Raw genomic sequence first — 26,311 nt, forward strand, 5'->3', positions numbered from 1 at the left:
GTTCAGTTCGCTTATAACATGCATTGAGATCGGAAACGGTAAAGCAGTTTGCCAGATTTTTAATAAAAAGCATATTAAACTACTGTGAACTAGCCCACACACAAACACTAGGGTCACCATCTTCCTGGAATGTTCAGTCAAAATAAAAGCCCAAGGTTTTAAAAGTTAAGAAATTACAACTAAAATACATAACTATTGTGTAATAAAATTCTAACATTTATTGTTATTGTAAAAATAATAAGGTGGTTGTTGTTGTTGTTGTTATTTACAGGTTCCAAAAAACAACTGGGATTGAAAAGTGTTTTGATATCCTATTACAACTGAAGTGAACAATAAAAGAGGTCTAAATCTAAGTCCAGATACAAGTTGGAAAAAATGTGTAAAGAAAATTGGCTTCTTTTCTGCTGAAGACTTTCACTGGAATTAATGTTAATTTGTCTGCTTTATAATCCAGTAAGCTATTTAAAAAGAGAGTTTTTATTAATAGGCTACACAGGGGTGTTTTTCTTTATTTTATAATTAAATAATGTTAGATTTTTTTTGTTGTTTGTTTCTTTACAAATAAAAGAGTAAACGGTGAGGTATAGATATTCTTAACTCATTAAAAAAACAACAACACTGGTATTGGATCAGTATCAGCCGATACTGAGAGTTCAGGTATCGGAAATGGATCAGGAGAGAAAAAATGGTATCAGTGCATCCCTAGTCTGAGCTTTTAGTTGTGGTGCATGTTATGGCTAATATTACTATCACAACACCCTAGCATCATGGCAGCATCTTTTGCACAGGAAATCAGCACTCATGTTGTCTTTAGAAAGGAAAAAATCTAGTTTTAATTGGTGGTCCATGTACATCAGAGTCACACAAACATCTTGGGTCACTGCATCACTTATCAGTTTTGACTTATCAGCATCTTGCACCATGTACAATGCTCTTGTTAAGTGGTGTGATGCAGCCCTGTTTTTAAAGAACCAATCAGAAGCTGGGGTGGCAAAAGCATATCGAACACTATGAGTGTTCTATAACAGGGCTCAACGCTAAGGATTTTTTCTACTGGCCCAGTCGAGCCAGTGCTTCAGATTTTTACTGCCCTGCCAAAATTTTCACTGGCCCCAACACAAAAATTAAAAACTGTTTTTACCATTATGGCTCTAAAATTTTGTTTTTTATATATATAAATATTTTGTTTTTAAGACAATTTCCACCAAAATTGTATCACATCCTGTCCTCACTGACACCCCTCACTCCTTCCGGCCTCGTCAAGTGCCCTGTCATCCCCCCACCTCCGTGGGACCTCCACCCTCACATACTTACCTGTCCTCACCGACACCCCTCACTCTAATGGTTTGCAAGATAGCTGTAAATTACAGCTTTTTGCCTTATGTAACCCCATATAAGTGTTTTACAGACATTAATTCATAAATACACTTCAGTGAAGCAGAGGATGGGTTTTCAGTCACCTGTGCAGTCATGCTGTCAACTTTGGGTCATAAGTAGTGTTTTCACAAGCAGGATTAAAGATTTGATTGTTGGCTGAATGTAACAAAACATCTGAATTCCTGAGAAAGGAGACTTTCTAAATTGGTTGTGACATGTAATATACATTATGTAGATCAGTGGTTCTCAAACTTTTTTAGTGCGAGGCCCCCCTTGTGTATGGTGCATCCCTTTGTAGCCCCCCGGTGATCAAATAGGCCCCCGACCAGGGAAGCGCATGTTACAAAAATAATCTCAAACATATAATTAGAAATAAATCACAAAACATACAATTAAAAATGAATTGTACTACTTGGAACATGAGTTTAACATCACTATATATGTGTGCAGCTTGTCCTAGACTTGGTAAGATGGTCTTTCCTTGTAGAGCTTGTCAATTCTGGGTGTTATTGGTGACAGGCAGACACTGACCAATAACACCCAAGTCATCCTCCACATTAGATTTTGCCCTGTATTTTTCATCATGGTTGAGAAAGATGTCTCGCAAAGATATGTGGTTAAGAAAGGCAACAATATTCTATGTATTCATATTTATTATAATTGTATTAATATTTCTGTTTTCCTGCTGAGTGACATCTGACACCTGAACTTATGATCTTTTATTGCACCATCAGAATAAAAACTCCCTAGTTCATCTATCCTGATACAAAATACTTTAAGTACACTTTTAAAAAGTCGGCTTGTTAGTTGTTCTTGCATTAAAAGCAAGGTTTCTCTCTTATACATGGATGAGCGTGCACTTGCTCTCTCACTCTCTCTCTCTCTCTCTCCCTCCCTCCCCCTCTCTCTTAGTGACGGACAGCATTTTGAATGATCTGTCAGTGTTTTTCAAATTTGGTAAATTACTAAGATTTACCTGCAAACTTAGTAGCACCAAGCAGCACAAACAGCCTCAAGAATGGACACAGAGTGGCCGTATAACACTTTTCCTTGAGGAGAATATTCAGAATATCACTAGAGATCGCTAAGTTTAATCAAAGAGGAAAGCGAGAGCTAGAAAGAGCGCACTTACGTGCATGGTTTCCAGATTGCACAAAATAAGTATAACATTAGGTGGAATATTTCCAATTTGCGCAAGTATAAATCTTAAATTGGGGGTGTTGCTTCTCTTATCTGGCAACCCTTAGCATGTTAAATGCTTGTGGAGGTGTATTAGGTCACAATGCAAGATAACATTTAGCAAAGTTTATAACTTTTCATCCTGCGCTTCATATCCAAAGGTACAAAAAAGAAATTAGAGAAAAGCACACTTCCATTGGGAACAGTACTAGCGCTCTGTGCCTTTACGTGAGCGCATGCACGTTAAACAGTTACAGCTGTTTAAGCTACACAGAGAAATTATGAGAGAGAACCACGGAGAGAGATGGATTTATAGTCCAATAGAAAGAAACTATTGATTTCTTGTTTTCTAATGTGTGGGTTAATATTTATCACCAATATCACCATGGTTAGAAGACCATGTTCGCTCAGTTTAATTTTTGCAGAACTTTTAAGTGCAGCACTGCCCCGTTCGGGCAAGTGACGGTTCTAGGAACTGGCCTGATCTCTCACACGGTGGCCCTGCGCCATCAGGCAGTCCTTATTGTCCAGCCTTGTATAAAATTTGTCCTCTTCAATGTCAGAGGAGGATTCTTTTCTATTCCATTACACCTCGCCTAGTGTCCCGTGTGTATGCCCCCCAGTTTTAACATTGAGTTGTTCTGCTGATGCCTGTGCATGTTAAATGGCAAGGGTTATCTCAAGTCCCATCCAGCAGTAATGTTGTGTGATTTCCTTTCTTCTCTATCCCCTCCCCTTTCTTTCACTCTCTCCATCTTTGTCTTCCGTTTGCTACAGCTCAGTTTGCTGCTTTTATGAAACATAATATGCTGGTGAGGAAAAGTATTCCTCCTGGCAGCCCTTCCTGTCTCTTTGGTAAGTACCTCTCCCTCTCTTTTTCCTTTTGTCTTTGTCTTTTCTTCCCCTTTCATCTCTCTGTTTTTCTCTGCTAAAACAAGTTGTCTGTCATATCATCTGGGTCGATGTCTTTTTAAACATTTCACCTGCTTGTTTGCTTAAGGCAATAACATAAAATAGTGAATGCTTAAAAAAATTACTGCTGCTTACATATTTACATTATTACTGAGAAAAGGCACCTTTAATCTGGTGAAGAGTGCAAAATCAAGTTGCTGACAACAGAGTGACAAAAGAACTATTCATAACTGTTTTCTATTCAAATACAGTGCATTTAGAAAGTATTCAGACCCCTTCATTTTTTTCCCGCATTTTGTTATGTTGCAGCCTCATGCTAAAATGCTTTAAATTATTTATTTTTTTCACATCAATCTACACTCCATACCCCATAATGACCAAGCAAAAAACAGATTTTTGATAACTTTGCAAATCCTCTCAAGCTCTGTCAGGTTGGATGGGGACCGTCGGTATCGGATCGAGAGCCATTTTCAAGTCTCTCCAGAGATGTTCGATTGGGTTCAAGTCCGGGCTCTGGCTGGGCCACTCAAGGACACTCACAGAGCTGTCCCTAAGCCACTCTTGCATTGTCTTGGCTGTGTGCTCAGGGTCATTGTCCAGTTGGAAGGTGAACCATCGGCCCAGTTTGAGGTCCTGAGTGCTCTGGACCAGGTTTTCTTTAAGGATATCTCTGTATATTGCTGTGTTCGGCTTTCCTTCAACCCTTACCACTCCCCCAGTCCCTGCCGCTGAAAAACACCCCCACAGCATGATGCTACCACCACGCTTCACTGTTGGGATGGTATTGTGCAGGTGATGAGCGCTGCCTGGTTTCCTCCAGACATGATGCTTGGAATTGAGGCCAAAATGTTCAATCTTCATTTCATTAAAACAGATAATCTTGTTTTTCACAGTCTGAGAGTCCTTTTAAGTGCTTTTTTGCAAATTCCAAGCAGGCTTTCATGTGTCTTGTACTGAGGAGAGGCTTCCGTCTGGCCACTTTGTCATAAAGCCCAGATCGATGGAGTGTTGTAGTGATTGTTGTCCTTCTGCAAGTTTCTCCCATCTCCACACAAGATCTCTGGAGCTCAACCAGACTGACCATCGGGTCTTGGTCACCTCTCTTACCAAGGCCCTTCTCCCCCAATTGCTCAGTTTGGCCAGGTGGCCAGCTCTAGGAAGAGTCCTGGTTGTTCCAAACTTCCATTTAAGAATTATGGAGGCCACTGTGCTCTTGGGAACCTTCAGTGCAGCCAAATGTATTTTTGTAGCCTTCCCCAGATCTGTGCCTCAACACAATCCTGTCTCTGAGCTCTGCAGGCAGTTCCTTTGACCTCATGGCTTGGTTTTTGCTCTGATATGCATTTTTCAGCTGTGAGACCTTATATAGACAGGTGTGTGCCTTCCCAAATCATGTCCAATCAATTGAATTTGCCACAAGTGGACTCCAATCAAAGTGAAGAAACATCTTAAAGATGATCCAGAGAAATGGGATGCACCTGAGCTAAATTTCAAGTGTCATTGCAAAAGGTCTCAATACTTATGTCAATGTGATATTTCAGTTTTTATAAATAAAAAAGTAATCAAAAATCTGGTTTTTGCTTTGTCATTATGGGGTAAGGAGTGTTGATTGATGTGTAAAAAAAATAATAATTTAAAGCATTTTAGCCTATGGCTGCAACAGGAAATGTGAAAAAAAAAAATAATACAATTCTGAATACACTGTAAATGTTAGCATTTCACAATTACTGTAAACTGAATGTAATATTACAGTGTGGGGCATAAACACAATTGCAGCATATTACTAGTAAAAGTGTAGCAAAGGGCACTTAAAAAAAAAAAATGTGATTGGATCGGTATCAGCCGATCGCAGTGTTTAAAAAATCGGTGATCAGTATCGGCCTCAAATTTCCAGATCAGTGCACCACTATCCATAGCACTTTAAAATTGAAAATTATAATGTAGAATTCAAATGTATAGCATCCATGATATCGAGGGAAGCCCAATTTTATTTGTGCATGTGAGCCGCTCTGCACTATCCTGTCACCACAGCTCACATTTCGAGGGAAGCACGGTTGACGGGCGCGCACAGAGAGAGCAGAGCACAACTTCAGGCTTCAGTCACCCCCACGCAAATCCGTGTCCCACATGAGAAGCATATTTAGCTCTTATAAGCGAGATGAATATCATAAGGTTGCTGCATCACCTGACGGAAATGCGTACGGACGTGGCTGGCATGAGAGTGTCAATATAAATGTACATTCTAAAAAAATATACATCGATAGTTACCTGTTGAGTCGATGACATTGTATTGTTGTTGTTTTTTAATGGATGCATTGATCCAGATCTATGGATCGTTACACCGCTAGTTGGGCAGAACCTTTGCATTGTGTCTGTCCATGGTCATGACACTGACACACACACAAACAATAGTGATTCCATGTGAAAGATCAGTTGATTTTTTTTTTATACAAAAAAAGCCCAGATGGGAATTGTGACAGAAATCTTTACATAACAGCCTCTGTTAGGTGCAAATTAATTACCACAGAAGCACATCAAGTCTTAACTTATTGCAAAAATGCAGAATGAGATATTGTTTGCAAGCGCTTTTCATGTGGCGTTCAAAGTGGCGCTTGACGTTGACACCGCGAATCTTGAATGAGTTTTACAATTGCTGTAGCAAAGCGGATAGCCACAGTCTGCCAGCCGATTAATATTGTGGAGGATGAGAGTTTAAGAGATTCAATGCCCATTGTAATTAGTACTCAACCTATGGGGAATAGTTCTTTCAATTATTCAACCTCCCACTTAGACTTTGAGAAACATTTAATGTTACTTGAATTGGTGCTATTTTAGTGCATTTCTATCTTTATACTGTGGAAGGCTTTGTTTGAAAAATATTGTTCACTTCGATCCAGCTTTAACTCACAAAAAAACAAACTCTCTTCTTAATAAAGCTGCGGATTGCTGATTTTCTTTACGATAAGAAACACAGTGACACATACTGTATATTATGATTCAATATGTCGAAAGTCGTCATGTTTTCAAGCACACGCAAGGGACGAGCGTCCCCGCGCCAGAGTGTGCATCAGCCGGGTGCAGTTTCAGTCTCTCCCCCTAAGATCGGGTCACTTCACGCGACTCCTAGAAACGGCACTGACCACACAGATAAAATGCCTGTTTCAGAGTTTGTACTTATTTACATGACCTGCTTCCTTATTATTTAAACTTAAATAAAGGATGCATTAAAGATGTTTATATGTGCTGGGGTGTTTCTTTTAAAGACACTCGACAAGCAAGTTTTGCTTAAGCGGAACGGAAGCTCCTGCTCTGCTTTATTTCACAACGAGAGTGCTTCTGTATTTACTTATTTTTTTTTATTTTTATAATTCCCTCATACTTTGCGATCTACATCCCCTTAAGCTGTTTGGAAAGTTTGGTGTGCGTCTGGACTGTGAGCTGTGTCTTCTTCCTCTCCTCAATCAGGCGCGAGCTGCAGTGCTCGTCTCGCATGTCATCAGTAGAGTTTCATATGATCTCATATTACGTTAAATGAAATCAAACAACTATTCAGCAACTAAAATTTTGCAACTACGGATGGCATGTGTGCATAAGCAATCCCATTTTCTCAGAAAAGTCCAAAGTAAACCAATTGTTCATACAATACACAGTAAATATGACATTTACTCTCAGCGCACGTGAAGCGGTAAGAACTGTAAGCGCTCCACAGGATGCTGGATTTGCTTAAGTTTTGTTTAAACAAGTTAGTTTATTGACATTTGCCTTTTTTTTTTTTCTTTTTTTTTATCATTAGACACGACTAATGATATTAAAAGTTACAGGGAACTGTTGAGGAGAGAGAGGGAGAGTGAAACATGCGAGCACCTTGACATGATCTCTTGCGCTTCTGTCCTCTGATATCCAGACCGTCTGTGTTGCTCACCGGCCTACTGTAGTAACACAATGGTGCGTAACAACAAAACAAACTGTGATTTGGTCATTTACATGTCTCAGTCGGCTCCTTCACGTGCAAGCAAGCGATTCTCGACACCCTTGCGGCCTTAAACAAATTGGGCAAATGGGAAAATTTATCAGGCAATTTTCAGCACTTTCAAAATCTGCGATTAATCGCGATTTAACTGAAAAATTATGCGATTAATCATGAGTAAAAAAAAATAGTCGAGCGTCAACAATATATAAACTCAGCAAAAAAGAAATGTCCCTTTTTCAGAACACTGTATTTTAAAGATAATTTTGTAAAAATCCAAATAACTTTACAGATCTTTATTGTAAAGGGTTTAAACAATGTTTTCCTTGCTTGTTCAATGAACCATAAAAAATGTATGAACATGCACCCATGGAACGGTCGTTAAGTCACTAACAGCTTACAGACAATTAAGGTCACAGTTATAAAAACTTAGGGTACTAAAGAGACCTTTCTACTGACTCTGAAAAACACCAAAAGAAAGATGCCCAGGGTCCCTGCTCATCTCCGTGAACATGCCTTAGGCATGCTGCATGGAGGCATGAGGACTGCAGATGTGGCCAGGGCAATAAATTGCAATGTCCGTACTGTGAGACACCTAAGACAGCGCTACAGGGAGACAGGAATGACAGCTGATCGTCCTCGCAGTGGCAGACCACATGTAACAACACCTGCACAGGATCGGTGCATCCGAATATCACACCTGCGGGACAGGTACAGGATGGCAACAACAACTGCCCGAGTTACACCAGGAATGCACAATCCCTCCATCAGTGCTCAGACTGTCCGCAATAGGCTGAGAGAGACTGGACTGAGGGCTTGTAGGCCTGTTGTAAGGCAGGTCCTTACCAGACATCACCGGCAACAACGTCGTCTATGGACATAAACCCACCTTTGCTGGACCAGACAGGTCTGGCAAAAAGTGCTCTTCATTGACGAGTCGTGGTTTTGTCTCACCAGGGTTGATGGTCGGACTCATGTTTATCGTCGAAGGAATGAGCGTTACACCGAGGCCTGTACTTTGGAGAGGGATCGATTTGGAGGTGGAGGGTCCGTCATGGTCTGGGGCGGTGTGTCACAGCATCATCGGACTGAGCTTGTTGTCATTGCAGGCAATCTCAACTCTGTGCGTTACAGGGAAGACATCCTCCTCCCTCATGTGGTACCCTTCCTGAAGGCTCATCCTGACATGACCCTCCAGCATGACAATGCCACCAGCCATACTGCTCATTCTGTGCGTGATTTCCTGCAAGACAGGAATGTCAGTGTTCTGCCATGGCCAGCAAAGAGCCCGGATCTCAGTCCCATTGAGCACGTCTGGGACCTGTTGGATCGGAGGGTGAGGGCTAGGGCCATTCCCCCCAGAAATGTCCGGGAACTTGCAAGTGCCTTGGTGGAAGAGTGGGGTAACATCTCACAGCAAGAACTGGCAAATCTGGTGCAGTCCATGAGGAGGAGATGCACTGCAGTACTTAATGCATCTGGTGACCACACCAGATACTGACTGTTACTTTTGATTTTGACCCCCCCTTTGTTCAGGGACACATTATTCCATTTCTGTTAGTCACATGTCTGTGAAACTTGTTCAGTTTATGTCTTAGTTGTTGAATCTTTTTATGTTCATACAAATATTTACACATGTTATGTTTGCTGGAAATAAAAGCAGTTGAAAGTGAGAGGACATTTTTTTTTTTTTGCTGAGTTTATATCGGTTTCAGCATCGGCCATCAAAAAAATTCATATTGTTCAACCAGTTATTTTGTGCCTTCGGCTTTACAACCAGAACTTAAAAGACCCCAGATCGCATCTTTTATTCTAAAGCCAATGAACCGAACTTGCCAAACGGACCCAACCAAAAGCTCTTGTGTGAAGTCTTTTGAAAGCATAAAAATCAATGACCTCCGCAGCAAACCATATTGTCTAGTGGCTCTTTCTAGTAGCTTCAGTCTACTGGAGACTGTTGGCCCCTAACCAGTGAGCATTGTGTGTTTCAGTGCCGGTGCCCAGTGAGCAGGTGGAGGGTTTGGACCGAGACGACCTGAGGCTCAACCTGAAGAGGAGACAGACTCCAAGTCCCACTCCCACCAAAGCCTCCAAAAGAGCCAAGATTAAAGTCACCATTGTCTCCCAAGGAGACACAGCGGGGGGCACAGCTGGCTCCACAGCTCAGGAAGGTAATGAAAACAAAGGCCTCATTCAGCCGTTGAGCTGCTGATTAAACGATGTGGAGATGAACTGATGCATTTGGATTTATAGTTTTCAAATAGATTGACAACATTGTTGGTTTGAATGCTGCTCAAATTAAGGTGTTTTGTTAAGACATTGTTTTAATCAACTTTGAAAGGATAAGCTTAACTTGTCATTAAAGAATTGACACCGCTAAACATATACTGCCAATTATTTCCTTTTTTTAGAACACCAACACTGTTTACTCTATTTTCTGTATTCCTGCTGTTTTTGTAACATATGGGAGTCGAACAAATCAAACATTTATTTTCTTTAGAACTTGATTTTAACTGACCATTCATTTAATGCTAGGACAGTTCTATTCTTGAATACTAGAACAGAACACCCAAAAATGAAAGTTCTGTTGTCATTTAAAGCGCCCCAAATTTACTTTAATTGCACATTTGTGTAATTTCACATACCTCTATGTTTGGCTGCTAAATTTTGCTATACACATTTTAAAAACCCCATGAGAGCAGGTTTGTGTTGACAACAAGGCAGATGAGAGCATTTCACTGCACTAAAATACTGTTTTCAACTCGACTACAAACAACAGAAACTTCTGTCCCTTCAGTTTTCAAAATAAAAGCTTCCGCTGAAATTAAGGCTCGAAGGTTTAACCGGACTGCATATTAAGTTAAGAAATTATTAAATAAATTTACTATTTAATAATAATAATAATATTAAATTATTATAATAATAATGATAATTATAATTATACAATAATAATTTTCTATAATCATTTCTTAACATTATTATTATTATTATTGCAATAATTTAATATTCAGTTTGACGGGTTTGAACAAATAATGATAAGTGAACTGACCCTTTTACAAATTGGACACTTTTTTTTTTTTTTTTTACAAAGCAGACAGATGCAAGGTGTTTGATATTAACTTGTGTTGCGAATACACTGTTTCCTTTATAACGTGCTACACGTAAAGCAATATGCTAAACTGTCTAAATGTTCACAACAGAGTTACTTATAAAAAGTAGCTAATACTTTTTAATCTTTCATATTCAACATATCTTTAATATTTTTTATACATGTTTAAATAATTGTTAGTTTAAAAAAAATTCACAACATTTTAATATTTGGTTAAAGTTTGGTCTGTTACAGTTTGATGCATGTTTTTGTCATTTTGCACATTACATTTTTTTTTTTTTTAAATCAAAATAATGAAACATTTGCACACTAAAATTATATGACATTTTAGTCTGAGCAAAATTTACAAATTGAATATGACGTGAGGAAATGTTGAATACATTTAAAGCACATTTTCATCAAGACAAAAAGTATGACAAAGTGAAAATTAACACTGCTTGCGCTATTTTTCATGTCTTCCAAAGCCGTTCAATAGGTTTGTGTGAGGAGCAGATCGAAATTTAAGTCATTATTCACAAAAAAATCTTGCCTTCCAACTAGGGGTGGAAATGTGTCAACCAGGGCTGCATAATTTGTGTAGACTGCATATAATATCTACAGTTTTACCATTCGTTATGTTACAGATATTAAAATTCTTCCTCAATTATTTGTATTTTTTGTAAAAAGCATATGATTATAAAGTTACTTTCACCATATTGCAGGATATCCTAAAAGAATCCGTGTTGTAAAATATTTTATTTCTACACTTGTAATTCATATTTGTATTAGTTTCAAAATTAGTTCATTCAGTGCGGGACTCTTATTTTGAAAAATTATGACCAGAAGTGCTTGCTATAGACATTCGCTTTCGGCTTTGGTTTAAGCCCCATTCACACCACCAGAGACATCGAGTTGCAAAATGACACGATCCCATTAATATTCAATGAGAGCAGAGCGACTTCCGGCAACACAAGCTGCAGGGATTGTTGGCGACAGAGGCAAGTGACAAGACAAAGTTGAGAAAATGGCAACTTTATGTACACGACGAGCAACATTCGTGAGCGACTACCAGTGAGAGTGAAGACCGTGGAACTCATGTTTTTCATCTGTTGTGAGTGTGAAATACTGGAGTTTAGTGCAGCCAAGATGGTGAAGTTAAATATTTCTGTGAGCAATTTCACTGTTCTATTATTTGTCTGTAACCACATACATGGATATAGCCTAAAAACGATATGTGTAAGAAATTTTCGTCATTCAGAGTGAGTTTGATTCATACATTGATAGATGTATAAATTCATCTTGTTCAGGATGTGATGAGCACTGCTTCAGGTTATATAAAAACACAATGTTCATTTTTAGAAGCAAAAAAGACTGAATCTTTGTCAAATTAAAATATATTTTAAATTTTTCCGGCAGTATGGGGTGGGGGGGAAAAATCGATTCAGCGGTGCATCGTGATTCTTTCTCAAACAATTCTGAATCGAAGAAACAAAGATGCGCGTTAAGTGCATACACTGAAGTCAAGCACAAAAACACGACTGCTTGCAGACTAAGTGTATCAAACACATGACCATTCGTGCCCGAATGAACCTACAAATTCTGTCACAAACCCACGCACATAGCAATGGGAGGGTTTATTCGTGATAACTTGCCAACAAATAACATAACAGATGAGCACGCTCCCATTATTGCACTGATTTGCACAGAAAGTATTGAGAGTGCAAAACAGCAGAAAATATTGAGGCAGCGGTTCGGGAGATGTGGGTGATGTTTTCATGTAATTTTTTCTCTTGTGATATGCATATTGCGACAAGTATATTTGTGACATTTCGATACATTTTAAATATCGTGCAGCACTAGTGTCAACCTATACAAAAAGTATCGTCTGTGTTGTGGTAATACAGTATGCTGCAGATTGTGTTCCAATCAGAGGTTACACTACAAATAATGACACATCTGATTTGTGAAATTTCCATCATGGTTTATTTTTTATCCATCATTAGTTGCATTTGCATTGTTTTTGCATGTTAAATGACTTTGAGCTCTCTCTCTCTCTCACACACACTCACACACATGCACGCACATACAGCGTGCCTGCAGAGAGAGAGTAGAGCAAGTGAAGATGGTTAAAATAAAATGTATGTGCTAGTTCTTAGGGGTGTGAATGTTTGGGTTGAAAGCAATCGATTTGATTTACGATTCATAGGTGTGTGATTCAAATTTTTATTTTTTTTGGAAATTCAGAACAATTTGATACACAATGGAATTTGGTTCGATTAACGATTTGATTGTGTTTTTTAAAATGCATTTATAGGATTCTTTTAATACTCACGGTAATGTGTCATAGGCCCCGTTTACACTTGGCATTAACATGCGATCACCGTGATTCAATCAAGCAGATTGGATCATCACGTTTACATTTGCCGATATCAACTAGCTTCTGTGTCCAGATAACTGATTGGATCTTTTTCCCACGCAGTAGTATTCAATTACATCATCAAATACGCCCCCGCCACCATGCTGACTGGAAACCAGTAAACAAAGCATTACGCATTTCTCCGGTACCAACGAGATAGAAATCTAAATAAAAGAATTTCGAAACATTGGGACCGCAAAAAACATTGGATGGTATTTCACAAAGTGTTATGTAAGATTTAAAGAAGACTCAAATGTGAAAACATCCATAGCTACTTTCAAGCCAACATTTCGGAAATCCGCTTCCCGAACCACCACCACCGAAGTGATTTTTTTTAAACTACTTTGCTGAGTTTTCTTGTCTAGCGAGAGGACATTTTCCTGCGTGCACCACGAGTAAGAGAGAGAAGAAACACATGCAGCCTGAGGCTAAATTAAACTTTGTGTGTATCTGCTCCAGATATCCTGTATTTTTTTATAATATATGTATTATTAATTACATAAATTACTGTCATAATTAAAGTGTAGCATTTGTAAAAATATAAAGCCAAACATAAATGTGTAAAACTGTTGAACAGTTTAATGGGAAAAAATATTAACTGACTAGTAATTGCAGTGTCGACTAGTAGCATAAGTACCGACTAGTCTTGCACATCCCTACTTATAACAGCAGTGATTTCTGCACAACATGTTTTTAAAATCTTCCTGAAGTTCTTTTTTTAACATTTTACTGATGTTCACAAACTTTGTAAATTCCTGCATTACACCAGTGGTGATTTATGACTCCGTTTATTGTATAGTGTGTTCCTGGCATGTTTTTTTATTGGACAGATTTTCCTGGAATGTCAGACTGTGGGGTTCCAGTCTTCTCTGTTTATATGTGTCTCCATGTGGATTAAAAGCTTTCCATGCTAATAAGCGTGAACAGTTATTTTTCTTAGATTACACTGGTATTCACAAGTGTGTCACCATAACAAAACTGATGTGGTGATAGATGCCTATTCTATAGGGCCCCAAACTCACTGTCTTGAATGAAACACCTGCCTCTAATTAGCTTGTTTGTCACGGTGATTGATTCAGAGACATTTTTTTTATTTTCAGTAAAGCAGTTAAGCTATATTGTTAATTCAAATAGAGGCCTACAAAAAAAATTGTATACTGTGTCAAGACTATCCTGCCACCTGAATGCATTTAAATTTGTATTTGTTTTTTCTGTGCAGTGGGTTTGTCAGGAAAGCCCCTTGGAGTGACAGTGGGCCAGACCGTATCAGGGGCCAAAGAACTGTCTGAGCTGCTCAGTGCACAAAGGTTCTTTTTTCTTTTTCACTGCTAGATTTTACAGAAGCAAAACAAAACAAAAAAAGACTTAATATCGAAGAAATGATCAGTGCTGCTGGTCTAAGAAGATGACAACACTGCACAACTGTTAGACTTGGATGGTTGTTGTTTTCACGCAAACCTTTGCCTGATTTTTGCAGTATCATATATTTGAACTGATGTTCTGTGCTTTTTTAGGTTAGGTGGTCTGGGAGAGATTTCTGGAGCTCTGGGTTCTAGTGAGGGGTCATTTCATAGCCTACAGGGCAGCATGATGTCCGGTTCTTCCTCTCCTGTCCATGCGCAGGCCCCTTCAGCTGCTCAAGGTACAGCAGCCTTCGGATTCTGTCAGCAGAGTCATCTGCAAGGCCTTTGGTTAAATCCTTTCTGATTTTGTGTGTGTGTTCAGCTTCTTCTGCCAGTAGTCTGCTGCAAGGCCTCAGCCTCAGTCTGCAAGAGATCAACACTAAATCACCAGGCGTGTCCTCCACCTCACAGGTGCCAGCCCAGTCACAGCATGCTACTTAAACACCAACATGGCACCCCGATCAAATCAAATCACATCTAATATCTTTAGGTTTAATACCTCTGTGCTCCTGTTTAGCCTGTCTATTATAAACATGCACAATCTAAAATGCAGCAGTTCCCAAATATCCCTTGCACATGTCTCACTGAGCTGGTCAGTCATCATATGATACACCGTGTGGGATTCAAAAGAGTGAGTCCAGTTAGAAAATCTGGGATTTAAAAAAATCCATAAACCCAGATGGATTTCTTCCTTTCCATGAAACACAAAAGCAGAACATTGAGCAAAATTTTCACACTGCTCTTTTCCATACAATGTAAGTGAATGGCAACAGATTACATAACTCATGCACAAGGTTCCCACAGTCACGGAAAATCTGGAAATATCAGGGAATTTTACAATGTTGTTTTCCAGGCCTGGAAATGAATAAAATCTCAAAAGTCATGGAAATTTTTATAGTTGTATATACAGTGCATTTAGAAATATAGACCTTTTTCACAGACTGTGAAGACGTGTTTCCGCCTTATTTATCAGCAAAAATCTTTAAATATTGAGTGCACATTTATAACATTATGCTTTGTGTTATATTACCCTGGAATTAGTTTTAAAAAATGAATTGCCACAGCTCCGAGGGGGTTATAATTACAGCTGCTGAGAGAGTGACAGTAAATTTGGCATCTTCTCCCATCTGTCTTAATCCATCGCTCTCTATTTTTTTTTCTTCTGGAAAGTCATTCAGATGTAATAGTGGATTTTTTCTTTTGCTCTTGCCGCAAATGGGTAAGTGAAAATAATATTTGCTGTGATCTCCCATTCACTCCCATTCTTTACCCTGCAAACCTTTACTTCCGCGTTCCAAAACCCGGGGTGTGAAAAAGTTCTATTAAGACCCCTTCATTTTTTTCACATTTTATGTTGCAACCTTATGCTAAAATGCTTTAAATTATTTATTTTTTTCACATCAATCTACACTCCATACCCCATAATGACAAAGCAAAAAACATATTTTTGATAACTTTGCAAATTTATTAAAAAGAACAAACTGAAATATCACATTGACATAAGTATTCAGACCCTTAATTCAGTATTTAGTTGAAGCACCTTTGGCAGCTATTACAGCCTCAAGTCTTTTTGGGTATGATGCAACAAGCTTTGCACACCTGGATTTGGGGATTTTCTGCCATTCTTCTCTGCAGATCCTCTCAAGCTCTGTCAGGTTGGATGGGGACCGTCGGTGGACAGCCATTTTCAGGTCTCTCCAGAGATGTTCGATTGGGTTCAAGTCCAGGCTCTGGCTGGGCTATTCGAGGGCATTCACAGAGTTGTCCCTAAGCCGCTCTTGCATTGTCTTGGTTGTGTGCTTGGGGTCATTGTCCTGTTGGAAGGTGAACCTCAGGCCCAGTTTGAGGTCCTGAGCGCTCTGGACCAGGTTTTTATTAAGGATACCTCTGTATAATGCTACTTTCTGCTTTCCTTCAACCCTGACCAGTCCCCCAGTCCCTGCTGCTAAAAAACAGCCCCTCAGCATGATACTACCACCACCATGCTTCACTGTTGGGATGGTGTTGCACAGGTGTTGAGCGGTGCCTGGTTTCCTCCAGACACGATGTTTGAAATCGAGTTTTCTTTAAGTGCTTTTTTTGCAAATTCCCAGCGGGCTTTCATTTGTCTTGCACTGAGGAGAGGCTTCCGTCTGGCCACTCTGCCATAAAGCCCAGATCGGTGGAGTGTTGCAGTGATGGTTGTACTTCTGCTTGTTTCTCCCATCTCCACACATGATCTCAGGAGCTCAACAAGAGTCACCATCAGTATGTGTATTTTTCTAGTTTTTCATAGTTATAAAATATTTTATTAGCTATAAATTGCTCTTGTATAGAGTAAAACTTGCTTGCAAGCCATAGTGATGTCCACATTTTTAAAGAGTTGTTCTTTTGAGGCAGTTCTTTTCAATGAATTAGTGTAAATGATTCACAAATCGGTCTAAATGATTAAATTGCCAGGTGGTCTGAATCAAAATAATCTCATTTGCCCTAGGGATGTCAGTTTTCAGAGATTTTCATAATCGATCATCATGGAAATTAACGGTCAATTAACCGATTAATCGTTAATGTTAATACTGCAAAATGCACACGGAGAACTCCAAATAATATGTGCATGTAGCCTACTATTTAAATATAGTTTAAATATTACATTAAAGAAATGCAAGTTGGCATTGTCCTCCTTAAAATATTCTTAGTTCAGTGTATTTTAATACATTTAGGTTTAGTACGAATTTGTCAATTATTTAACTGCTGTTAATGAAATACTGTTTGTAATAACTTGTAAACAAGATAGCGAATCAGAATGAGCTTTATTGCCAAGTATGCTTACACACACAAGGAATTTGTCCTGGAGACAGAAGCTTCCAGTGCAAAGATGAAAAACTCGTTTTCATATTTGAGTTCATTAAAACTTCACTTAGTGGATCGTGGGATATTTCGGACCTTTGGACATATATATATACATCTGGTGAGATGTAAACTGAATCTGCTTTCCCAGCGATCACTAACGCAAAATTGCCGGTTGGGATGAAACTAGGAGACCAGCAGATCAACTGTGCTTATTTTCATGTTTTACTTTAACAATGTTCATTTATAGAGAAACGCTCCAACACTGGCTCTGTCTCGTTTGGAAGGATGCGTCCTCCGGAAGTCACATTTGTCAGCCGCATACGTCATCAAGGCTGTCTCGTTTCATAAAAGCGAGTAGGACACTTCGAATGCAGCCTTCAAATGTGACCTCCTTTCATGGGAATTCGGAGGATGCATGAAGTGTATCCTTCGTGGGCTCTCACAACCCACAATTCTTTGCTTCAACTGAAATGTCTAAAAAAAAAAAAAAAATGATGCCAATTTGCCCGTAAATATGATGTTCAAACACAAGGACTGTTAATTCCCAAGTTGAAGTACCTCAGTAGATGGGTGCAGAGTATATAATATGTATAATTATATTAATATATAATTAAAATAAAGTATTAGACTAAAACTACACCTGTAAAATCTATTTTCTGTTCTGTCTACATCATTATAACTCTCCTAAATTTTACCTCATACATTCCCATCCAAAGGGAATTTGTTACCTTCTCAAAGCTCTTGCACTTGTTAAAGAGTGGCATGCTGTCATAGCAACCATGCTACGTTCTGTTTCCATTTGTCCTACGAAGGCCGTCTCGTTTAAACGAGACTTGTTTAAAGGAGGACGCTCAGTATACTGCAGCCTTCAAAGGACACGTCCTACCTAGCATGCAGCCTTCGAAACGAGACACAGCTACTGATTACATTGAGCCCGCTTCATCTTCATCTATGCCGTTCTTCTCTGATGTGGACAAGACATGACATGCAGCACACATGCACCCTCTAGCGGCGGATGACTGTATAGACAGCCTTATCAAAGGCATGATTACTGAATGCATTTCTTGAAAATAAACAACGACCGATAAGCTTTATCGATCAACTTATTAGCGACGATTTATCGATTAATCATTTACATCCCTAATTTGCTCTCATGTCCATTCAAACTTTGCTTCGTAACAGATTTGATGGCAATGACAGCAAAAGTCATTGGTTGTTGACATCAAACTTTGCAAGACAAGTTTTAACACACCATATTTGAATTGATAGCTATTGTATGGCTTCAGAAGACTTGGAACATCACACACAAGTCATATGCACTCCATTTATAGTACTTTTATGGTGCCTTTTTGTCATTACCAGTCCCCATTATGATCAAGAGCACTCTGGACATTCTGCACTATTTTTTATTGTGTTCCACAGAAGAAAGTCAAACAGGTTTGAATGACATACGGGTGAATAAATGATGACAAAAGTTTTGGTGAACTGTCCCTTCAGATATTTATATATAACTAGAGTTTATAGAGTTTTTTTCCTGTAGTTACATTTTTGACTGTAATAAGCATGATCATAAGAGTTTCATGATACATTTAAAGTGTCATGAAACCCCCCCCCCCCCCAGTTCAGCACTAATCTTTCACACCTCAGACTGAAAATAAAGGCTCATCAAATGGGTGTGAAAATATGTAAAAATGTGTAGAGGGAAAAGTGGTGGGAAGACAGGAGTGTTTTAAGAGCTACTTCCAAAACACACTAACAACAGAGATTGCTGAACATCACACTGAGTGGAGATGAAAACAAGAGTTTTGGGGCACTTTGCTGTATATCAGTCATGGGACAAATGTGTGAAGAGTGAAAACTGTATAACACTTTGCAAATCTGCAAAAAGTTTTGGATATTTGTTCCAAACGTTTGAGAATGAATTGAGACCAGCACTCACAGCAGACATTACCATCAAAACCAGCACTGCTTTGAGACTTTACATTTAATTCATAGATATTTATTCAAACAAGGAGGTTTAATACAAGTTAAACTTTAGTGGCAGCATTTGTGATATAATGTTGATTACTACAAAAAATAAGTTAGACACGTCCCTCTTTTACATAAAAAAATAGTGTGCAGTAAGGCACATATAATGAAAGTAAACGGGTCCAATACACAAAACATTAAATACACACTGTTTTTCAGGTCCTGGGTAGCTCAGCGAGTAAAAGACGCTGACTACCACCCCTGGTGTCGCGAGTTTGAGTCCAGGGTGTGCTGAGTGACTCCAGCCAGGTCTCCTAAGCAACCAAATTGGCCCGTTTGATATGGAGGGTAGAGTCACATGGGGTAACCTCCTCGTGGTCGCTATAATGTGGTTCTCGATCTCGGTGGGTCACGTGGTGAGTTGTGTGTGGATGCCCCGGAGAATAGCGTGAAGCCTCCACACACGCTACATCTCCGTGGTAATGCGCTCAACAAGCCACATGATAAGATGCGTGGATTGACGGTCTCAGACGCGGAGGCAACTGAGATTCGTCCTCCGCCACCCGGATTGAGGCGAGTCACTACGCCACCACGAGGACTTAGAGTGCATTGGGAATTGGGCAATCAAAATTGGGGAGAAAACGGGAGAAAAAAAAAGACACTATGTTTTTCAAAAGTATAGCCACAATACTTGAGCATAATGCATGTTAACATAACTCTTGTGTGATAGAATCACTAACTAACCTTGTCTGTGTAAAGTTATCCAGTATTTCAGCTCCATTGTCATGACAGTGTAATGCAGGTAAACCATGTAGGCTGAAATCCTGGAAACTTTTGCACAATGTAAAGGATACAAAAAAGAGAGTTGACATGACTGAGTTCTCTGTTTTCATCAGTCTTCTGTTTTTGAACAAACAGTCGTGTTATCCTATTTATGATCAGACACACAGCGAGAAGACGACGTGATGGAATATGCGCACCTTCTAAACAGAAGCCTCCCCTCATACATCGATGCTTCATGTTCAGAGCGCGGCAGCGGCTGGCCAATAAACAAGCTCGCGCCGGTCCGGTTATAGACTGTGGTCCATTCTGACCAGTGATTTTGGTCTCACCAGTGTTTTGTGTAAAAGCTGTTTGCATTACTGTTACCAGAGTTCCTCTGAAGTCTTGCGCCTGCCCGGAACAGCTGTTATGTCCATGAGTTTGAATCCTCTTCTGTAATGCGAGCTCATGCATGAGGCAGCGCTGTGATTGGATAGAAGTGTTCCTTCTGAATAATGTGGACAAACGCTTGGAATCTACTCATGTGCATGCGTACTGTCCTGCCAAACATAACTCGGAGTTTACACATATACTTCATTTTTGTGATGTTGCTTCAGCTTTTGTTTTTAAAGCGAAAGAAAGAAATGGCTCTATAAAAAGAAAAAATAACCACTTCCCTGTAAACATACTGAGTGCGGTCATTGTTTTTAATGATGTGCAACCTGTACATATCTGTTAACAAAATGTGTTTTGGTTTTTCATGAGCCTTTAACAGCTTAAACCATTCTCACATTTTTTTTTTTTTTTTTTTTTTTTATACAGGTGTCGGGAGGGAAGCCCCAGGGGCAGATCTTGAGCTCTCTCAGCCCAGGCAGTGGCACTGTAGTCCGGGCAGTACCAGTCGTGTCTACTGGCTCCGGGGTAACCAAAACCATGGCCATCCACCAACTCCTCACCAACGGCGGCCTGGCCAAACTAGCCAATAGTCTGCCCGGACTGGCTCACGTCTCCAGCCAGAGCATGGGTACGTCCTCATCGAAACTGACGACACAGCGTTCCAAAAAGCGACAGCCACGATGAGTAGGGATTGAGGTCACTGATGCAGCAATCAGGTCAAAAGTCAAATCCAATTGTAAAGTTAGCACTGTTATGCTAACAGTTTTTATGCGGGTTGGTTAAAGTTGGTAAATGTTTGGTATGTTTTTAGCTAGAGCAATATATATATATAGTCATCGGAGCATGTAAATATGTACCATAAATGCCAACGTTTTTGTAGATTTGTACTGGTTAATGCATGTAGAGAACATTTGGTGATATTGGATTCAGTCAACCAATATTTTTTACTTGCATATTAATGTACTTTTTGACATACATTGGTTTTAGTAGTGGCCGCTAGGGGCCAACATTTCACTGAAGCTGGACCAAAATATCGATATGGCAATCAGTACAATAAAAATAAAATATTTTGATAGTTTAAATTCCTACATCATCAGCTTCATTTGTCTGGTGTGCTAAAGATAACCACCTCATTAACTACATTTCCATCCAAGGTTTTTTTTTTGTGACAAAAAGTGTAGCACATCAAAAAGTTTACCAATATAGCTGATGGAAACGCAAATTATCGCTAAAATTTCACAAGTGTTGACATAATATTTTTAGCTTTTAACTCTAGCACATAAACTCTATGTCGATACTTCATAGAGTATGGTTTGGAAATACTTTTTGTCGAAAAAATTGGCATTAACGCAAAAATATAGTGTTACATGACAGAATTTACCCCAATTGTTAGCCTGTGTTAATCATGACGACAAGGTATACATCCTTGAAAGCCAATTTATTGTACGTGAAGCATTACTTGCACTGTTATGATTGGTCTTAATGGCATACCTGCACAGATCTGATGCTGCAAACACATCTGTGTCATGACACTTCCAGGAGTGCCAACACAAATATCTTGTATCATGCACCTGTCATCGACAAGTGCACGGAGAACAAATGAATGGCCACTCTTAGCCATCTGTTTATTTATTAAAGTTGCTTTTCCCACCATTCAAAATAATAGACGGCAGTCATGGAATTAGCCCAAAATACAAAAAAGATATCATTTCTGTGCACTAACCCTAAAAATAAATACACAATACTAGGAGAAAATCTTCAGTGTGCTTTTTTTGGAACTAACATATAGCCCAATTCTATAAATTATTGTTTAGCTTACTTTAGAAAAAATGCCGGCAAAATTCCCTGTATTAAATTAAATTACCAAATGTATAAAGCATTAAATTAAAAAAATAAATTACCAAACGAAAAAATAATATTCTTAGACCTATATACTTAAAATAAAATTGCATTATGACGCTTAAATCAATTTTATATGACAATCAAGGTCAGTTGGTCATTAAAAGCTGCTGGACAAATATGCGGGACATAATGCAGTTGTGATGGCATTGCTTTAGAATTGATGATTGATCAAAATATCCTAATGAGTATCAGGAATGTATCATATGTAATGTATATTACACCGCATCAATGTTTCTTTAATAGCGGTGCACACAGCATATACACATCACTGGATGGTTCTTATACTAAGACTGAAAGTTTCCCCCACTACTTGGTGCAGGTTGCCAGCTTGAACAGGGCCATGACGATTCGCTTTCGGGTCGGAACCGGTGGCAACCTGCGATAGGCGCAACATCAGGACCAATATTACAGTCCTATCAGAAGGGCAACTGCTCCCTTTTGATTGCAATTCCTCGTCTTCTGATTGCATTTATTTGTGAAATTAAAATTAAGCTGGCTAATTCCAATGAATTGTCTCAATACTCTCCCCATTTTACAAAGACTTCAGGGGGAAAAAATTAGGGACATCTGGGAGGCGAAAGATACACAATTAGTGATTATACACACATTTCTGTATGGAAACGGCTTAAGGGCAGATTTCTTTTGCGATAAACTAAAACTTATGCGACAAAATGTTTTTGTTTTTTTTTTAGGCATGACGTCATCACGCACACCATTTTTATCGATAAAAGGCCATTTGAATGGAAACAGGCAGAAGACGGCAAATTTCCCAAACATTTTTTTATGCATTTTCACTTTGTCGATAACAAAACAGAGTGAAAATTGGATGGAAACTAGATAATTATGTTTTATGTTCCATTATTTGTTTTGTTCATTTTTATTATCTGTTTACCTGTTTTGATTTGCTGGAAGAGGTTTATGTAATTTATAAGGATGGCTTGCTTTACTCACAGACATTCATTAAACAGCCAACATCAAACTCAGTTTTTGTACCTCTTTTTTTGTAACTGTTCTTTGACATTGTTTTTATTGTTGAATCATTTTTATCTCCATCTTCTCCCAACATGCATGAATGAACACACTAGAGTTTGCAGCAGTTTATTAAGTAAATGAAATCCACATTAAAACCATTTTTATCTTGCAAAATAGGGGGTGGGTCAAGTCAAAAGAATTTGTAATACTTCAGTTTTACTTTTCATACACTTAATGTTAAGCTTATTTTAAAGAATTGCCATTTCAATTTTATAACAGATTTCCATCAAATTGAATTGTGTAATCTTTAACAAAATTACAATAATAAAACTTAAAATATCTTCGTTTTTTTATTATTATTATTATTATTATTATTTAATTTAAAGATTGCTCAATTAATTTTGATGTAAAGTTATGATAGTAAAATATGTAATCTTAAAAATATTTTTTATTTTAATCTGATTTATTATAGCCTTTTTCATATTACAAATTATTTGTAAATACTATTATTACAAGCTCTTTTTAAGAACTGTCCCTCGTAAAATGCCCTATAAATCGTGCTGTTTTTTTCCATGTCCATTTTATATGAAATGTACATATACAATTAAGAGTTAGAAAATAGAAATATTCAAGCTGTTGACATTTAGTTCACTTCTAGTACTTCATTTCTTCACTTATCATTTCCCGTTATGTAACTGTATACAAAATATGCAAAAATTAAGCTCTAAACGAGCTCCTAATTTGAATACTTTGAGAAGTGTTATAGATTTTAAACCACATTCTGTCATTTAACTATTTCTAACAACATCTAATCACTGTTGATTGGTACTTGATATGAAATCCTTTTGGAAGTTGACAGGTCCTTCGACATGACATGCTACACCCAATTTTAAACAGCATTTTGCTTATTTTATAAATATTGTGCATGCAGCTTTTATTGAGATGACACATGGTGTTTTAAAAATAATTTCAACTAGTAGAACTTGTTTAAAATTATGGGGATTTGTATAAATTCTAACCTAAAGTCCTGATGTCGATAATAAAATAGGGAGTAGCCTATATATAGACCTTATTAACAACAGTGCCATATTAAAATGTTGACGGGAATGAAAACTGTGCTGTGAGTGATGGACTTGCAGTGTCTTCCGTTAGTTGAGCATTAAGAAGAAGATTGAACATAAAAATGCTTTAATATAGTGAGAAAGATTTCTTGATTGTGTGTCTGTGTGGTTGTCAGCAGGGCTGAAAGCCCCCACCACAATCACGGTGACATTGCGAGGGCAGCCCAGCAGAATTGCCGCTTTCAGCCACATGGGGGCGACAGCGCCCTCTTACAGCGCACCTGAAAACCAGGTGTGTGTGATCTACATTCATGAGTCTCCACAACACCAATATAATGCAGTCTGTTATTTTACTTTATATGCTTTATAAGTATCAGAGCCTACAGAACAGGTAATCCAATCCAAACACTTCAGTGCTTTTTGACTCTAATGTTCTTGTGACAAATCAGAGGAATTCCCCATCAAAGTCATTTTGGATCTTCATTAACACTGACTAATCTTTTTTTTTTTTTTTTTTTTTATCCTAACTTTTTTTATTTTTATTTTTTTGTCAGATGCTGTTTACTCACAGTTCTTCTACTGATAAATCAGCTTTTAATCCTCTGCCATGAGAGCAATTAACCTCATCAGAACGGTTGCTATAGCAACCAACTCTTTGACCATACATAGATGAGGTGTAATTATTTGGTTAATTGCTCTGAAGAGCATAATTACACGCTTGTCACTTGTGCTCTAGATCACTTGGGTATTCATAATGAGTTTGGCTGATTTAAAAACATTTTCGATTCATAGGGCTTTAAGTGTTTCAATTAAATATTATCTTTGACCACAACTTTTGAGTTGTATCATCATATATTTTTTACAAACACACGCAGTGGCCCCCAAAAATATTTGGACAGTGGAACTGACTTCATACATCCATTATAAATTACTTCGACACCAGTTGGTTAAAGGGATAGTTCACCCAAAAATGAAAATTCTCTCATTATTTACTCACCCTCATGATATCCCAGGTGTGTATGACTTTCTTTCTTCACCAGACCACATTTGAAGAAAAATAGAAAAATATCTAAGCTGAGTCGGTCCTTAAAATACAAGTGAGTGGAGATTTCTCTTTTGAAGCTCTAAAAATCACAGACTGTCAGCATAAACATCATCGATACGACACCAGTGGATAAATTAATGTCTTCTAAAGCGATACAGTCACTTTTGTGATCGTTTCATTAACATAAGCGATCATAAGACATTCATTTAACAGCTGGAGTCGATGACGTTTATGCTCGCTGTGATTTTTGGAGCTTCAAATGAGAAATCTCCATTCACTTTCATTTTAAGGACAGACTTAGCTAAGATATTTTTCTATTTTTCTTCAAATGTGTTCTGGTGAAGAAAGTCATACACATCGGGGATATCATGAGGGTGAGTAAATGATTGAATTTTGGATGAACTGCAACTGCTCAGAAAATTCATAAAGTTGTTTATCTTTGTGCATCAATCTCTCACCTTACAGTGACCAGAAGCTCCTTCAAATGTTCGATATGTGAAGCTGTACTGGCCAGTGGTGCTCATGAGAATCCAAAGGCTCAGACAGATGTTGCATAGACATTAACCCAGTTTAAAGACGTTACAACCTGCAAGAGCAGCATCTACTCTAGACTCTTCTTGCTCACAAGGATTGAAGACTTGTCTTTACACCTTGACAGTGCATTATTTTCTTAATTCCGTGGCACTCTTTGGCGTTTTATTTTTTACTTCTTTGTTTCCTTCTTTTTATGTATTTTTTTTTTCCATACTGGCTTTCATCATTAAAAATGTTTGTGAACACTGTTTTATTGGAACATTAATTCACTGATATTAAAGGATCTTTGTTTTCCTTTTTGCTGGTGGTCTAAATGCAAGATGTTTTGCCCGTTCAGATATATCCCAGATAGCACACGTACATCTCCGAGATATGTTTAAGAGCGTTTCATCTGGAAAGCATTGCATTTCCAGTAAACATCTGCTAAACATCTTAAAAAGACCAGATTTACAAACATTAGTCTCAGACATCTGCCGTAGGTCTTACTGACATCCGAGATT

General features: G+C 38.3%; 1 protein-coding gene across 10 annotated transcripts in view; it reads left to right on the plus strand.

Moving 5' to 3' along the window:
• kansl3 (KAT8 regulatory NSL complex subunit 3) overlaps nucleotides 1–26,110 on the plus strand; it is a 50,001-nt gene extending 23,891 nt beyond the window's left edge. Inside the window, exons 15-22 of one of the 10 annotated variants that reach the window (XM_051670053.1) lie at nucleotides 3,334–3,411; nucleotides 9,427–9,606; nucleotides 14,159–14,246; nucleotides 14,454–14,581; nucleotides 14,665–14,753; nucleotides 20,724–20,925; nucleotides 24,409–24,524; nucleotides 25,743–26,110. In XM_051670053.1, the coding sequence (XP_051526013.1) occupies nucleotides 3,334–3,411; nucleotides 9,427–9,606; nucleotides 14,159–14,246; nucleotides 14,454–14,581; nucleotides 14,665–14,753; nucleotides 20,724–20,925; nucleotides 24,409–24,524; nucleotides 25,743–25,745 (884 nt within the window). In that variant the 3' untranslated portion in view covers nucleotides 25,746–26,110. Of the gene's footprint in view, nucleotides 1–3,333; nucleotides 3,412–9,426; nucleotides 9,607–14,158; nucleotides 14,247–14,453; nucleotides 14,582–14,664; nucleotides 14,754–20,723; nucleotides 23,183–24,408; nucleotides 24,525–25,742 lie in introns of those variants that run through there. The other 9 variants (XM_051670054.1, XM_051670062.1, XM_051670057.1 and 6 more) reach the window with 9 other exon arrangements.
• Nucleotides 26,111–26,311: the final 201 nt, after the last annotated feature.

This window comes from Myxocyprinus asiaticus, chromosome 33 (genome assembly GCF_019703515.2).
Source record: "Myxocyprinus asiaticus isolate MX2 ecotype Aquarium Trade chromosome 33, UBuf_Myxa_2, whole genome shotgun sequence".
Taxonomy (NCBI): Eukaryota; Metazoa; Chordata; class Actinopteri; order Cypriniformes; family Catostomidae; genus Myxocyprinus; species Myxocyprinus asiaticus.